Source organism: Stegodyphus dumicola, chromosome 7 (assembly GCF_044657685.1).
Source record: "Stegodyphus dumicola isolate Sdum_Otavi_A_Nest chromosome 7, ASM4465768v1".
In the NCBI taxonomy this organism is placed as follows: Eukaryota; Metazoa; Arthropoda; class Arachnida; order Araneae; family Eresidae; genus Stegodyphus; species Stegodyphus dumicola.
In genome coordinates this window covers 38,234,149-38,251,757 of record NC_140774.1, presented here as the reverse complement: position 1 = coordinate 38,251,757, position 17,609 = coordinate 38,234,149, and the positions used below count along the sequence as shown (strand labels likewise).

Sequence of the window (17,609 nt, the reverse complement as noted above, 5' to 3'; positions counted from 1 at the left end):
GTTGAGGAACTATTGGAAAGGTAGGTTCATGCTTCGTTGATTTAAATCCATTTAATATGTGCGAGATTTTTCAGGGAGACGCCTGGCGCTATGATCTTACCTTCCAGAGAACAGCAGGCAACTGAAACAGATGCTCCTTGAAGAATGAGAACTCTTACCTCAAGAAATGTTAGAAAATCTGGTGCTGAGTATAGACAGATTGCGCAAAGCAACCACTGCAATGAGAGGTCTCTTCTTTGGTATGTTGCTGTCCCTCTCGGCAGGCAGTTTTTGTACCAAGATCATTCTGTCAATGAAGCATTTTTCTTTCTCTTCTATACTGTATGCGTTTTATTCATTATTTGCTACTATAGTTTCCTTATCTTTTAAATACTGCATTGCTTTGTGCCTGTAGTACGAATTTCATGTTTTCCAGTTGATTTTTTGCAGATTTACGGCCAAAATCAGAAAAGTTGCTTAAGTTTTGCGCACTAGTGTATGTATTGATTACAGATGTTAACTCTTGTAAATAACTGATCAAATATATCGTATATAATTCAGGATTTCACTATATATAAGTAAACTTAATAAAGTGGCAGATGTTTAATTGTCATTAGATAGATGACCTTTGAGTAAACTTACAGTTTAGTCGACATTAAGTTAAAACAGTTAAAAAAGGTAAGTATCATCATTTCAGAAACTGAAGAAAAGAGCAAGTGATTTTTGTTACGAAAAATTAATGAAATAGGATCATAGATTTAATTTCCATATTCACTTTCATTTTTTTTTTCTTTTTCTTTTCTTTTGCATTTAATGTATCCTTCCTCCACCCTTTTTCTTAAATCCCCGTTCAGATTTAAACCTAAGTGCTAGGCTTTATGTTATCTGGTACAATCTCCGCGGTCCACTAGCTGCACTAGCTTTGGGACCCACCCTGTCTCTGCTGCTCACTTCTATAAAATGTGGATTAACTTCTGTTCCTTATCTCAACTAATATAGCGTCTTTTTTTTTAATTTCTATTATATATTAACTGTTCTTCTAAATACCCAGCCAACTTTGGTGTTATTTTAGATCCATAGTTAAACTGAAGAAAGCGCATAGAAATAGCGGCAGAGGAAGGAAGAAAAACTCCAGAACATGCATGGTTTAAAAAACAAAAAGTATATGCAGTTCATTCAAAAATTTACTTACAAAGGCCATGCTACAGCCATCCCTGTTAGATGGTAGTCAGTGTAAATGCAGTGAGGAGTCGGAGTTGGCACAAGCACCCTTTCGCTATTACAGATATGTATAATGCTACCAAAGTGATTTTGAATTTATTTTTTATAGTTGCGCGCATCCTGAAATTTAAAAACAATTCTAAAATTTTTGCGATTTCTAAATTTAATTACATGACCTCATATGGGATCATGACTCACATTTTGAGCGGCCCTGTTCTAGAATAGAGTACCATGTATTTATTTAGCACTCAGAATTATTTATTTAGTTCTGAGTGCTAAAGTTTATTACTCGGAATTTTAAAAAATTTCACTTTGAGAGGAAATAAAATGTCCTACTAAATTATTCACCAACTCATTTTTTTTTCTTTAGGTGGTAATGCAGCATAGTCCTGCATTCTCATTTGGTATTCGGCATTCTCCTTTTGCCCACCAGTACAAGAAAGATGTCTCTGTCAGAAATACAAATAGGACAGTTGTTGAAAAGATCGCCACAAAGTCTGATAGATATGTCAACAAGAAACGGTGAATTCCAATATTTGGGCCGAAGACAACACAGTTTTTGTGTCCAAGCAAATTAGAAAAGTCTGAAAGTGAGAGATATGAGACACCCTAAAATGATATTCGATACTTTATAAATTAAAAGTGATAAAAGTGAAAATAAATAAAACTGCCATATTTTAAATCCTTCTTAATTTATACACTATAGTTTTTTAATACAAATAGTTCCATGTTATGGCTTCCAGTCAATATTTTCCTTCTGAATGTAAATAAATAACATAAGGCGTATGATTTATTTTATAGCTTTATGTTGCTTTTTATGTATTGTGTTTGACATATAGCATATTCTTATAAATTTGCGTCGAATAAAATATACATGCTAATAAAGTTGAAATGTTATTTTTTATTTTTTACGTTATGTGGGCAGATACTCTATGTAGTGTACATAGTACATTTTCCCCCATGGAACTGAAAATTGCAATTTTTAAAATGATAATGCTGAAAGTTATTTAATAATTAATTGAAATTTTTCCTTCGCAGATTAAACACCTTTAAAGTATACTTTTTAAATATTGAAAAATCAAAGATTAATATGGATTTTCGAAGAGATTGGAAGCCACTGGTCATATTATTAAAATTGAGATCATAATTTGTGATATTTTAGTTCCTTTATTTTATAAGTATCTTTTTATTAAAATATTTTAATATTTGAGTTTTCACTCACGAAGTTCTTAAGAAATTGTGATAAATCCACTAGATTTTGTGTGCATTATTTGGCATCAATTAAGGATCGCAAACTTTTATACCGTTTCCACCCTGTTATTCCGACAGATGGGTAAATGAATTAAAAAATACTTTTTTTTTCTAATATTTTGTGCAAGTGTGTGAAAATGATAATATAGGGATATGACTAACTTAAATGCTAAGGACTAATGCAATTAGTGCTTCATGTGTAAGATTAAACTCGCTTTCTACTAACATTTGAATGCGTGGAGATCGATACCCGTGAATCATGGATAAAGACATTTGTTATCATTTTCATTGTATTTTGATATGTTAATAGCTTTAGATTTGATGTAAATTGCTAAATAAAGAATTACATTTTTTAAAAAATGATTCGTGCCTCCTCTTTTATGATACTCAAATTCTCCTGATCCATGTCAAAAATAAATTTAAGTATTTGCGTTCAGTTTATTTTCTCTCGAGTTCCGGCGAGGATATTGCACATTTTTCACGTCTCCTGCTTAAAAAAAAAAAAAAAGTAAAAAAAAAATAAAATAAAATAATTAACGTGAAAGTATTGAAGAAAATTCTTGTATTTGATGTAAATATCGGCATAAAACAAAATGAAAATTGCTGTATTACTTCAAAACCTAATCTATGCTCCTATAGTAATTTCTTTTGACCTTATTTTTGTTGCAACTTAATGAGCTATATATGTTACCGGCAAAGTATGAAATCCGGCATTCTACGTAATACCTAAGCATTTCACAGAATGCCGAAAACTGGGCGGCAGTGTATGAAACGATGAAACATTTCACACATTGCCTAGGCATTCTAAGAATGCCAAGTGACAAACCGGCAAAGTATGAAATACATCTCCATATTGTATGCAATGCCGAGGAAAAGTATAATAATAATTCGTGTAGTATATTGGCAGTTGTTTCTACCTCTGTCACACTCCTGAAAAAATTTTGAGAAAATTACATGTGGGATCACAATTCATTTTGTGTTCTAAGAACTTGTTTCGAATTAAATATATCCTTGATCAAGAAATCCATTTCTAGTTGTCCAGTGGAAGTGGCCAAGGATTCGTCAAATGTATGTGTAAAACAAAGTGCCAAAATATGAAATGTGTTGTGTGGAAAAATAAATGAAATGAATTCAAAATGTCATTCAAGCCTGCCATGTTCCAGGTTAATTTTAATTTCTTATTTTTTATATGAAAACTTTTGTTTTCTTAAATAAAAGTCATAAATTTTGTTTCGAATAACTTTCATTTTTCTTTATGTATTTTGAGTAAAGAATTTTTTAATGGTATTCTTCCATTATTTTTTGAAAATAGCATTTGTATTTTTGAGGATTGAACGTGTTTCAAATAATAGCCTCATCACGACTTTTTTTCATACTTTGCCTAAAGAGAATTTATCATTCTATAAAATGCTAGGTATTATATACAAAGAATTATTTCTATAGAATGCCTTGGCCAGAGATGGGGAACGTACGGCCTCTGTGAGTTTTTTGTGCGGCCTCTAGCTCTTGTAGATTGCGAAAATTTGAAAAGCAATGGAATTAAATTACGTGCTGCCATCTATTCAGCATAACATGAATTTGAATGCTGCAGTGTTGCAGTTCTGGCAGTCTTTCCTAGTCTGAAATTATTGCCAATCTCGCGCACTTTTCAGTTTGCCAACGTCCAACAATAAAAATTCTTCTGTTTTGTTCTTATTTTTGGCTTGATCCAAGGTATATCAATTTATATGTGGCCTTCTTTATCACTTCCTAATTTAAATGCGGCTTCTCGTGGTAAAAAGGTTCTCCATCTCTAGTCTAGGCAAAGTACATAAGAATTTTCATATTTCATACTTTGCCTAAAATGCCAGGCATTCTGTAAAATGTCTAGGTATTCTATAGAATGCCGACGTTTCATACTTTGATGGTGACATATATATAGGCATGTTAAATTTTGTAGTTAATAATTCTTAATGCAAGTTTATGTGCTTTCCACTTGTAAGATTTTACAGATGTATACATTAGAGTCCAAATATAGCAAAAGGAAAAAGAAATTTAATTAATAAAAATATGATATTCACATAACTTCCTTGTACTGCCTATTAAACTATACACAATTTTTGCTGCATTTCATTTAAATTTATTTCCTCGACCTTCATTAGAGATATATTTCTCATTCAGCTCTCTCTTCGGCAAGGCAAAAATACATAAAAATTCAAAATATCTTGTTTAAAAATTGAAAGATATAGTAAAACATAAAACACCAAGTACAGTTAAAACAATCAAAAACAATTACAATTAAAATTAGAGTTTTTTTGAAAATCCAAGCAATTCAGCCAGCGGGCAAGAAGGCAGATTTTTCGGTTCATAAAACTAAAAGGTTCCTTTTGGTCTCACTCGGCAAAAAGACACTGAAGGTGCAAAAAGACTTAATTCACTGTTCTGTTAAGTTTCAAATGTAAACAAATATGGCTGCTATGATAAAAAAAAATTAGACTTAATCGCACTTAAACAACTTTTAAATTGTTGATAATTTTACAATTGTTGCACGCAGATTAACCTTAACCGGAAGATAAGAACATAATTCACTCATTTTTAAAACAAAAAATGCACAATTTACCAACATATATATATATATATATATATAAATTGGCTCATGAAGCCGAGTAACAGAGTTGGGTATATACGTAGCGTATTCGGAAACTAAGTACCGTTTCATTCTAGCACCGTCGCAGCGCTGTGTGGTAGGCGTCCCACGCATGCGCACTAGTCTTTCTTGTTCACTGACTTTCAATTGTCGCCATTTTGTTTGCTCTATGTTGTGTTTTCAGTTTGCTGTGCATATTCAAAATGTTTAAGACAATTAGTTCTCCGCTGACTGTGAGATTCGTGCCGTGATTAAATTTTTGAACACGAGGAATGTTAAACCGGCCGCAATTTATCGTCAAGTGACAGAAGTTTACGGTGAATACGCGATAAGTGATGGAATGGTGAGAAAGTGGGTAAGAATGTTTAATGCAGGTCGAACAAATGTCCACGCCGAGGCTCGGAGTGGTCGGCCTTCTGTTGTCACCGATGATTTGGTAAGGAAAGTTGAAGCAATTCATGAGAACAGACGCTTCACAATGACAACTCTTTCAGAGGCATTTCCACAAATTTCACGTACTGTTTTGTTCGAAATTGTGTCTGACCGCTTGAATTATCGCAAACTGTGTTCCCGATGGGTTCCAAAAATGCTCACTTATGTTCACAAAACAAAGCGACTTGGCAGTGCCCTGACATTTCTCACGCGGTAGTGATGAGGGAGAAAACTTTTTAAACCAAATTGTGACAGGTGATGAAATTTGGGTGTGTCATTTCACACCAGAATCGAAACAACAATTGATGGAGTGGAGACACACTCATTCTCCGAAAAAACAAAAGTTCAATGTGACAATGTCATCACAAAAAAATCATGTGTACTGTCTTCTGGGATAGGAAAGGCGTTTTGCTTACTGAATTTCTTTTCAGAGGTGAAACCATTAATGCGGCACGATATTGTGAGACTTTAACAAAACTAAGGCGTGTCATTCAAAACAAACGAAGATGAATGCTCAGTAAAGGAATTGTGTTGGTCCATGACAATGCTCGGCCTCATACTGCTGGTGTCACTCAATCGTTGATTCGACAGTTTCATTGGGAGCAGTTCGATCACCCGCCGTACAGCCCGGACTTGGCACCGTCCGACTATCACTTGTTCCTGCACATAAAGCGCGAGCTTGGTGGCAAGCGCTTTGGATCTGACGATGACACGAAAAATGCTGTGGAGTCGTGGTTATCGAAACTGGCGGGAAGCTTCTTTGACGATGGTATACAAAAAACTGGTCACCCGCTATGACAAGTGTTTGATCATTGGCGGAAACTATGTTGAAAAATAGTTTAAGACATGTATTTTCATGTAAAAATAAAATTGGATTCGAAAAAATTGTTTTATTTTTTTATTTTATTTATTTATTTATTTTCAAAACGGTACTTAGTTTCCGAATACGCCTCGTATATTACCAGTCCCATATACAAAATTTCAACGGTTTGAGGATACTCGTTTTTGTGTTATGCAAGATACGTACGTACCGTATCCTGAACCCATTTTAAATCCGTTTTTTACTCCGTTTTGGCAAAAAGAGGCCTTTATTCTGTCTGTACATAGACACGTCACGGAAAAACATCGTTCAGGTGGATTTGAGAGCGATCAAAATAGATGTTTTCGGCGAAATATGATACTCGAAATTTTTAACGATCAGAATACTTTTTCCTTCGTACAAAGCAGTAAAAAGAAATGAACACTTAAATAGGAAACCTATCTTGGGGAGAGGGAGAAAAATGAATATGATGTTAATTGTATAATAATAAAATTAAGAAAATCCAACTTTTCGGACAGTTTTTGTATACAGGCACTTTGATACTAAAAAACAATTTCTATGCCAAGCTTTCACCTAGTTATTGCAGTCCATACCGTAAAAAAAAAATAATACACAGATAAATTAATATTAAATTATTTATCTACAGTTAAAAAAGTGAAATGCAAAGCTTGTGAAAAATCATTTAAGGTATACAAAAACTAAGGTCAATCATGAAAACAATCGTCTAATTAACACAACCAAAATATTGTTGTACATTGAATCTTGGCCCGACTTCTAAAATGAAATACTGAGAAGCTCTCATAAAATAGTAAAAAAAAATGCTCACTGAACAAACAATTCTGAACATCAATTAATTCTTAAATTTTATGTAAAGCAAATTCCCATTACCTTGGTCGGAAACAAAGTGCAGAACACATGGTTTACCACTATTCAAGATCTTGCTGCGTACTTGAAGAAATTGTAGAAAAGCACTAAACTCATACATTTTATCACTCTTGATATCTTTTGAAAAAGGGCAAAAAATTTTATTATAACCTATGAAAATTTGGAAACTCTATAATAGATACATCTTTCGGTTTTGAAAACTTTTACAAAAGAACATGAAGTAGCAGGAAAAAAGAATTTAAGAAAACTCACGAAGACTCGCGAAATTTTATTCAAAGTAAACTTCATTTGAGAGATACTTTTTCACTTTATGATAGAGCAAACAGTGAAATTCTATGATTGTTAACTTGTTCAAGTAAAAATCTGAAAAAAAAATTAAATTAAATTAAATAAATAATAAAAAATCTGAAAATTTTCAGATTTTATATTACGCCCAAGCGGGCGTTTTTTTAACGTTTTGTATGCTAAATTTATTTATTAAATATCATGTTCTCCGCACTTAAACCATAAAATTCAGTTCACAGCAATATCACAAAATAATTTAAAAAGACCGTATCTTATCTTTAAAATTTCGAATACACAGTCTCGCGCATTGGAGAAACATTTTCCTTCCAGTACAGTGAGTGTTGCAATTGCTCGCTTTGAAATCGCTAAGTTTGTTAATTAAAAATTCTTTAAAGTTTTACAAAATATGAAATAGATAATAAAACAGATTCCAAACTTAGTCTTCCAGATCCCATATTTGAATGGAGGTTATTCAAAATTCGATGTTTCTAGGTACCCTTGTTTTTTCACAGTGCGAGAAATATACATACACTTATGCAGATTTTTCATTATTTAATTTCAGTAAATATAATGCATGGCTCTAATATTTGATTGCAACAATTTTAAAAGTGAAACGCCGTTTATAGTGAACCAGCGCAAAATGCCAAAACGAAATTAATAGCCCTTCTGGGCAAATTGCCCTTTGGGATAAAAAGTGTTTTTCGGGGTTTCCACTGAAACTGAACTTTTAATTTTCCTGATACTTTATAACTAAATAGATACACTTCCCCGGTCCAAAGGTAATGAAATAAGTTAACAACTTGAATGCATAACTGGATAACATTAGGCAGTACATGCCAATATAATGCCAAAAGTTCCATCCCAAGACTGTGAATTGTGCGAGCATTTAGCAACCAGAAACTGTCCTGGTTCTTTCAGGAAGATGAAATTTTCGTTTTAGTTTTCCTTTTCTTTCCTTATTGATGCTCTCTCTCTCTTTTTTTAAAGGCTAAGAGAGAGTTGGGATAACTTCTTTTTTTTATTTTAACATCACCTTTAGACTAGTTAGAGCAGATGCATAAATGCATACATTTTTTTTTTTTTTTATTTTATTTATTATTATTTTTTTCTAGCTCTGGAAAATTTTGAGCGTAAAGTTTGTTTATCTTGTTTAAATTCTTATTGCATTTTGCATCACGTATTGACTAGATTCACAGAAATGAAGCAAAAACGATCTATTATTTCCAGGCATATGTTATTTTAACAAACAACTGTAAGTATTCTAACTCTTATGCAATGAAACTGATCATGATAGATGATGCATGGTAGTAATTCAATATCAATAATAACTCATGTATAAGATATGAGAAATGGTTCGAGAGAAGTCTTATTTAGCACAATTCATATGAAGCCAGAAAAAAGCTGCAAAGAATATAATCTAATGCAGTTGCCAAACAATATTTGCTGGAAATATTGTTTCATCAATTTGCTAACACTGGAATTATATTTCATAACCTAAAGTTCACAATAGGCTGCTAGCAGTGCATCAGAGATTACCGATTAAAGTATAGATAACAATAACTAAATAATTTTATACATTTACTAAGTACAGTGGCATAGTTAAAGCTTTTGTTGCCCGAGGTGGTCCCTGAATTTGCCGCCTTTTTTCATATACAAACATATAACTAAACAAATGCCATATAGGGAACTAAAATTAAATTTTAATTTTATTTGTTAACAAAAATTTTAGTTCCAGCATTTTAAAATTATATTATTATTTCGCCCCCCTTTTTTTTTTGTTCTAAAAATGACATCATAGACATCTATTTGGTTGCTCCAGTTGCTCTAATGTAAACAGTAAAGAACAGTGGTTCTGAACCTTTTTTGCCTCGTGCAACCCCTTTCACCATTGCCAGATGATCATTCACTCCTGCCTGCTTTCCAAAACTCGAAAAATATATAAACATTTATTTAAATTTAGATTATTTTTTAACGTATTTTATAAATTAACAAGGAAAAATATAGAAAATATTAATAAATACCAAAACTTGAATAAAGTAGTTTTTTACATTCATAAATTAAAACTAAACCCTTAACAAGCAAATAAAAGGCTGACAGCATTCCCCCCCCCCAAAAAAAATTATGAAATGCCCTCTGGAATAGAAAGATTTCTTAAATACAAAGTAAACATATATTAAACCAAAATGAACATTTTAATTCTAAAATTTTGTAAATGATTTTTAACTAGGAAACTTTTAACTAGGGATTCTATTTTAGAATAAACTGCAAAAATTCAATAGATTCGCCTTTCCACGTCCCTATTCCGTCTACCCTAGAAATAACAGAAATAAAACTCTTAAGATATTTCTTTCTTACCAAGGAACTCCTCAATACAGTGAACATAATTTAGTTAATATTTGTCGTTTGAATTCAAAAGTATCGATGGAATAAAAAAATACAAAACGGATACATAGCTGTTGAAATATTATGGTGATTTCTTAGAATACTTTACCTCGAGTAAAAACTACTTTTTTCCCTCAATTTAATTCGGTATGGAATTCAGAATCTCATTCTTCTTTATGTGCCTAGATGATCCCGCATGACTAATCCTCATAAAACAATGTTTCACAAGAAAAATGCCTCTCCACCCTAAATGCATCTCTCCCTCTATTTACGGCATTGATACAGTAACATTATAAAAATTTTTTATCTTTCGTATAGAAAACATGCATCAAAGGCAATTAAAATAAGTAGCAAATATTTCTGAAAGAAATTTCAAATTGAAAAAAAAAAAAAACTATTCATTCTGAAAAAGAAACTTATTATAAACCATCATTCCTTAAAAATACTACTCTTTTGTACTTTGAAAATAAAATTCTGGAGCTTAGAATTAAATTAGATTGGAAAAGTATTTAATGGGTACAGTTATTTACTATCAAGTCACCATATAAATAATATTTTCCAGACAGGACTTGCTAAAACATATTTTAATGTATTCAAACACATGATTTTTATGAATGTATGAATACCACTGAGTAAAGATTCACTTGAATAAATTCTGGCTTGTAAGCACATAAGTTTTGATTTGTTGCTTTAATAGCCTCGAATGAATATAGCAGTCACAGAACAGTATACCAGACACATACTATATAAGAAAGGCAAAAGTGAATATTTCTGGAAAAAATGTGGAAGAAGTATGCAGTAAAGATGCTTTGAATATTTACAAGTACCAACTGTAGTCTGTAAATTCTGACAAGGTGATCTTAGCTTGAAAGATGCTAGCCTCTGTGGGAGCCCGTCTTCTTTTATAACGATGTATTAAGAGCTGTACTATTACTCACGAGTCCTCTTTTTGGGCTTCCAAATTCAAATTATCATTACACATTTCTTTATTACACAGAAATCTTACATTTATTTGCTTTTATTTTTAGGCAAAAATATGCCTATTTATTTCTGCAAATTTAAACAATATTAATCCATTGCAGCTTACCTTTATTTATTTTTAAAAATTTTTCCTCTATCAGTTATCCCTGAATATGACTGTAGTTTTTTACACAACTAAGACATAATTTGTTACTTAAGATTTAATTATTTTGTTTCATTTTATAGTTTATAATAATATATTTATAGTAATTTCATTTATAGTAATATTACTATAAAAATTATGAATTTATGGCAAAGCTAAACAGTAAATAACCAATGGGTAAAAAATAAAGAGATATAACTCAGTTTTCTGAAATATTTTAAAATACAGAAGCAGATTTAATGCATGCATGGGGAAGAATCCATCAGAAGACTTACATTTACATAATGTATTTTGTTAAACAATTTAAAAAACACTCACTACTTATTAAAAAAAATTTTGTTAAATGTTTTGTGTGTTACATTTATTAGTTAAACATCATGTTCTTCTCAATTAAACCATAAAATTCAATTCAACAGCAATACCACAAAATTATTTTAAAAGAGCACATCTTTAGAATTTCCGATACACAGTCTCGCATGCTGGTGATAAAAAATTTTTTTTACAGTACAGTGTTGGCATTGCTCATTTTGAAATCGATGAGTTTGTTAATCAAAGATTCGTTCAAATTTTAGAAAATATGAAATAGATAATAAAAAAATCCAAATTAGGCTTTCCAAATGCCCATATTCAGGTGGAGGATTACATTATTCAAAATTTGTTGGCTCTAGGTACCACTGTTTTATCACAACGCGAGAAACATACATACATTTATGGAGATTCTTCCTTATTTAATTTCTTTAAATATAACACAGAGCAATATTTGATGGCAACAATTTGAAAAGTAATACAGCCTTTTAAAGTTTCCAATGCAGAATGCCAAAATGAAATTAATAGCCCTTCTGGGCTGACGCCCTTTGAGCTAATAACATCTACTTTATATTTTATTGACAGTCATTTTATATGATCTCCATGTAAATCAGTTATGATATTAATACCAAATAGCTATTGTATTTTTCTGCCAAACATCCCTGTAACACACAGTTAGCAGTATCTTCAATAAATTTTTAATCTTACTTAAATTAAAATTTTTACTCTCAGATTTGCAGATACTGTAATAAAAATTATACCACTTAAAAATTTTTAAATGCCACAAATTACATATTTGAGTCCGCCACTTTAAAATTTGGAAATCTAATGGATTATTCAAAAGGTATATTTGTTACAAATCAGGCTATGAGATAAATTACACTACACTGAGATAAGGCTAAAATTTATGTTTCAGAAATTCATTAAAAAATGTTGTTCTATTGGAAATACATCTTTTAATTTGTAAAGTGCTCAAAATATTTCAGTTTGACTGTGAAATTAAGAAATTTATGTGGTTGCAAATAAAGGCATTTAATGGTCTCAATAGGCTTAGAAAGTCTACCTTAACTCAAAATGTTTTTAGAAATACTGGCTTGGAAATACCTGTAAAATCATTTTTAAAGGTAGTCTATATTCATTAGATACAAAGTAATATTGAGATCTGCTTAACTGTGGTATTTGTTTTATAAGAAAAACTATATTGCTCAATACTTGGTTAAATAAAAATGCAGTTATTGAAAATATATTCCTATTAACAAATACAATTATTAATATGAATAGTATATATTATTAAATATAATGTTTGAATTGCCATCACTGGAAGTTTCATTTCCAAATCAACTTTCATATTCAACTATTTTTTTAATGTAATTTTGTAACTGAATCACTTCCAACTTCACTAAGAATTTTTTGATGTTCTTTGTGTCTTCTGAGCATTATGGTTGTAACTGGCATGTTAATATTTAAGGCATGATTAAATTCCCATCCAATACATATACAATCAATGTACTTTAGACTATGTTGATCGTGATGAGATGGCGACATGATCGATAGGTTTGCTCACTTCTTGGTAAATGCAAGATTAGCAACTGCTCAATGATTGACAGAATAGGTGTTCCTCTAGACAAGTTTTATCCTATGCATAAATAATTCAAATCTTAACTTTAAAGTCCTAATTGCATACAAATGGAATACTTGAAAGAATGGCAGTCTTTGCTCAGTTTGTCACATCCACAGTAAGGTGTGGTCTGTCACATATTTATGATTCTTATAGTTGCTAGAATTAGTAAGTGATTTGCTCTAACAAAATATGTGTTCAGACTAAGACATGATTAAGCTTCTGAGAATTAAGGTGGGATACAAGCCACATTATACTGAAAAAGATGACATAAACTATACCTACTACAACAATCTCCGACACTATATTCTTAACCATTTATGGTTTAAAAGTATTTTGCATTTAAAAAAAAATAAATAAGTAAAAAATATTTCCTCCCCCTTTGAAGAAGAAGAGGGATCAATATTTTATTCAAAATCTGCACCAAAATAAGACTGTTTATTCTTGCCCAATTTCAAATTGTACAATGGCATGTTTTTCTTCTTTCTGAATATTCATATTTATTGGTTGTGGCTAGATCTATTCTAAATATTATATTTTTGCTTTACGTGTTCCTAAACAAGCTTAGAACTTACAATGTGACCAATTTTTGATTCTAATCTTGAACATTTTATCTATACTATGAAAATGTATCTTCAGGAATTTCTGTTAGCCATTACTATAGTAGTCTCAAAAATGATAAATAGTTAAAGTTTCACTGTATTTCAAAATTTTTAGTTTAAATCAATATCTTTATACTACTTTAAAAATTTTATGTTAAGATATATTAAGCCTGCTTCTTTACTGAAATTTCTATTTTTAACCAAGATTTCCATTTATTAATTTCTTTAAAAATTATGTATGCAGCCTACATTTCCTTCTTAACTTCTAGGAGGTACAATAATATATATAATAAATTAATTATTGTAATTAATGTATATACATATATCACACCTATTGTTCAGTGCTGCACGCAACCCAACAGATGATCTTTCTTCATTAGCAGGAGAGGGTGTTTCTCAAAGTCAACCTACAGGCATGCAGTATTAAACCATAGCAGAACTTTCAACTTCAGGGAAACTCTTGAAGTTACTGACAGTAAATGTTACTCACTTTTAAACTTGATATTAATTACTGAATCTGGTCATTTTTTTAAACCTGTATATATCCATCAAAATGTGTTTTACTAAACAAGAAAGTGTTAACTTATAACATCAGTGAATTAGATAAATTTCAGACTCACAAAAATACTGATGTCAGATGGAACTATTTTTATGCAAGGACTGTCATGGACAAATTCTGAACTTTTGACCTTTCAACATCATACTTGTGAGTATGAAACATATTTTTGGTTTTAATATGAAATTATAACATATATATATGGTGCATATATGAGATATCATATATATGAGATACCATACATATGAGATACCATATATATATGGTATATATGAGATACCATATATATATATATACATATGGTATATAGAACTTATATAAAAACATTGCCAGAAACCTAATTTAGTAATAAATCTGAAAGCTTGAAAAAAACATGGTTAGACATGAGTTTAAATGAATGAGTCAAAATACAGTATGCCACAAAATAAATTTTAATCCATATACTATAAAAACTTGAATTTTACAATATTTCATTTCATGCAAGTTACAATTATATCACATGGCAAATATGCAAATGATAAAGAAACGATTTATGGACAACTTAATTTTATCAACATGCAAACAATGATCCAGATACCATTAAAAAGACGAAACCTTACATATTCTATGGCCAAATCTCTTTGTGTATACTTACATATGTATAAATGAAACATTTCCTCATATATATATATATATGAAATTCAGTCTCATAATTAAAAAAGTGAAGACAAATATCTGTGAGACTACCATAAAATGAACTTATATATACAAAAATAGCTCTTAACTTTCTGTAAATATAATATATAAAAAGTGTTTAAAAATTTTAAATACAAAATTCAGCATGACGAATCTAAAATACGAAAGCCCACACAGTGGGGAATATCTTTTATATCAACAATAAACATATTTTATGAAATTCAAAATAAAACTGAAAATATAAAGGAATGCTATTTTCAATAAGATGATCTTTTTAAGTGACAGCTAAAGCAGTCTTATCAAATTAGAGAGCTACTTGCAAGAATTAGATCAAGAGGCACACACCACTTCACGTTTTGTAGCAATACTCTTCCTTATTTCCATGGCGATAGCTTTAGCCAAGGGAGGAGGCACAGCATTTCCTACCTAATGTAATTTTGAAGTCATGAAAATTTTGTGACATACAAACACATAAGAAATATTATAGTATGAAACACACATATAGATTAAAACAAAAAAAGAGAATCAAATATAGGCAATCTTTTTACATCATGATTCTTCTAGAAATAGATAATTATTACAGTCATCATATAATCACATTATTAATATAATAGTAAGAGAACAGCAGCAAATTTTATTAACAGACAGAAAGAGATTTTAATGATATAATAAACAAAATGTTCAAGAATTATATATAGAAAAATTGGCAAAACTTTTGACAATGAAAAGTATTTCAGTAAATTCTATGAAAAACAAATTCCTGATTTATCTACCCTCTAACAGGTAATACTCACACAAAACAAATATAATTATTTGGTTATTTATATAGCTCATTCTCTGCTAACAGTCAATGCTGCCCAATTAAAATATATATATGTAATGATTTCAAATGCGTAGATGAAAGCAGTGGACCTCCCAACAGCTTACGATACTGCGTAGATGACCGAGAAGACCGTAGTGGCTTGAGGGAAGTCAGATGAATAGTTACCTTTTTTATTTTATCCATTCGTTAAACGATGTGAGAGTAGTTGAAGTAAACTGCACTGAATTTCCACGCCTGTAGGGTCGAAAATCGGCTGCGCCATATTATTGTAATGAAACTGTGGTTTGAAGGTGGCAGAGTGGAAAGCATGATGACGCAATTTAGCACAACATATCTTGAAAAATCACAATCTTTATTTTTTCCATGCATATCAAATCATCCTTTTTCAGATAAGATACTTCCTAATTATATTTGAATACATAAATTGCATTTTTAATTAGAACGTCATCTTAAATAAGCAGCAGCATGGTGTAAAAGCGTCTTGTCGGCAGGAAAGCTATGCGGGGAAAAAGGGAAAGGTTATAGTACTTTCATAGCAAGAAAGCTGAAGTTTCAGTTCACAGTTTTGGTTTAGAATTAATTTGATTGGAAGAGAGGCATCTGCATTAAAACGTTACATAAGATAGAAAAGTCTGGAACCTGTGAGAAGAGATGAATTTAGGGGCAGATCATCAAATTTAGAATGTTAATTTTGAGGTCGTCAATTATTTTTTTGAAACAGCTATCATATTTTGTTATATCTTACATATCCCCCCTTCAAAAGAAAAGTTGTGTGAGCAAAGTGGAAGAAAAAGCATTAGAGCACAAAATGTTAAAGATATAATTTTGAAAATATACACACATTAACTTAGTGAAAAGGAAATCATCAGTGAATTACCATTTTCAACTTTGGTTAAAATTTCTGCAATTTGTTTTGAGAAAATCTGAAATTCTTGTTCATTAATTTTTCTAATTTTTCATAATTATGTGTGAGCAAATCAAGTAACGAATTTTAAACTATTTAAATTATTCATAGGGAAGGATATTTAGATAAGTTTTTATGTTTTTGAAATTTTGTTGAGAATTTTGAATACGAATTTTATGATTATTCTAAAAATGAAGTAGGTGTAAAAAATAAGTGAAATTATTGTAGATACGTAATATGAAATTATGGTAAATGCATGTTAAATTTATGGGTGATTGTATGTTAAGTATAGTGTATGTCGAGGGTGTACTGGTTCCTTCAACAGAGGCCTGTAATTACCTCTGTACAGTTGTTCCTTTTACGCTCTTCATGCAAGATAATGTTGGAGGCTCTCATTTTATGAGTGTGTGTAATTTTTTTCTATTATTATTATTATTATTATATTTTTTTATTATGGAATGTATTAGTGCAGTTCGCAAAGGCCAGTTACCTTATGCAAGGAACGGAGGCCTTTTCAAGTAACTGCCTAGGCACCCTGGGCCACCAGTGCAGAGAACACACTGGTTAGCTCAAGAGGACAGCCCTATTGATGGATATGTTTGTTTAAAAGTATTGCGAGGCTTCCAGTTTGGTAAAATCAGGAATTGTAAATGAAAGATGATAACGGTGAAACCATAAATTCTGAAAATCGTAATCCTGTTATTTATGATGTTAAATTATAATTTATCAGTATAGAAATAAGTATCATAAATATTTATGTGCATTACATTTAATTATAAGTAATGATTATGTAAAAGTTTATTTTGTGATATTCTGTAATAACAAGAACCTTCCCTGAAGAATTATGATTATTTGAACTCTCAAACAAAAAGACTTTTGGACTGAAATGCTGAAAAATTCAATAGGACTCTAAAAATTAAAAAAATTTTTAAAAAATTTATATTTATAAATTATACTTTACAGAATTTTAAAAATTTATATTTATAAATTATAATCATAAAATTTTTATGATTTATGTTTCCCCCCCCCCCCATTTGCTAGAGTTTTTACTCTTTCTATTTAAAAAGGCTTCTCTGTCGCTACACCTTTTTCTTTGTGAAGGGGGGAATATGTAAGATAAA

The 17,609-nt window shown here is 30.6% G+C and overlaps 2 protein-coding genes across 9 annotated transcripts in view; one reads left to right on the top strand and one right to left on the bottom strand.

Annotated features, from left to right (window-relative positions):
• Positions 1 to 2,814, top strand: part of LOC118191961 (uncharacterized) — a 226,802-nt gene extending 223,988 nt beyond the window's left edge. For all 8 annotated transcript variants that reach the window (XM_085820099.1, XM_085820096.1, XM_085820092.1 and 5 more), the window contains one exon: positions 1,571 to 2,814. In XM_085820099.1, the coding sequence (XP_085676225.1) occupies positions 1,571 to 1,726 (156 nt within the window). In that variant the 3' untranslated portion in view covers positions 1,727 to 2,814. The remainder of the gene's footprint in view (positions 1 to 1,570) is intronic.
• An 11,687-nt stretch (positions 2,815 to 14,501) lies between these two features.
• Positions 14,502 to 17,609, bottom strand: part of LOC118191960 (DNA (cytosine-5)-methyltransferase 1-like) — a 105,294-nt gene continuing 102,186 nt past the window's right edge. Inside the window, exon 32 of the mRNA XM_085820090.1 lies at positions 14,502 to 15,187. Within this exon, the coding sequence (XP_085676216.1) occupies positions 15,092 to 15,187 (96 nt within the window). The 3' untranslated portion in view covers positions 14,502 to 15,091. The remainder of the gene's footprint in view (positions 15,188 to 17,609) is intronic.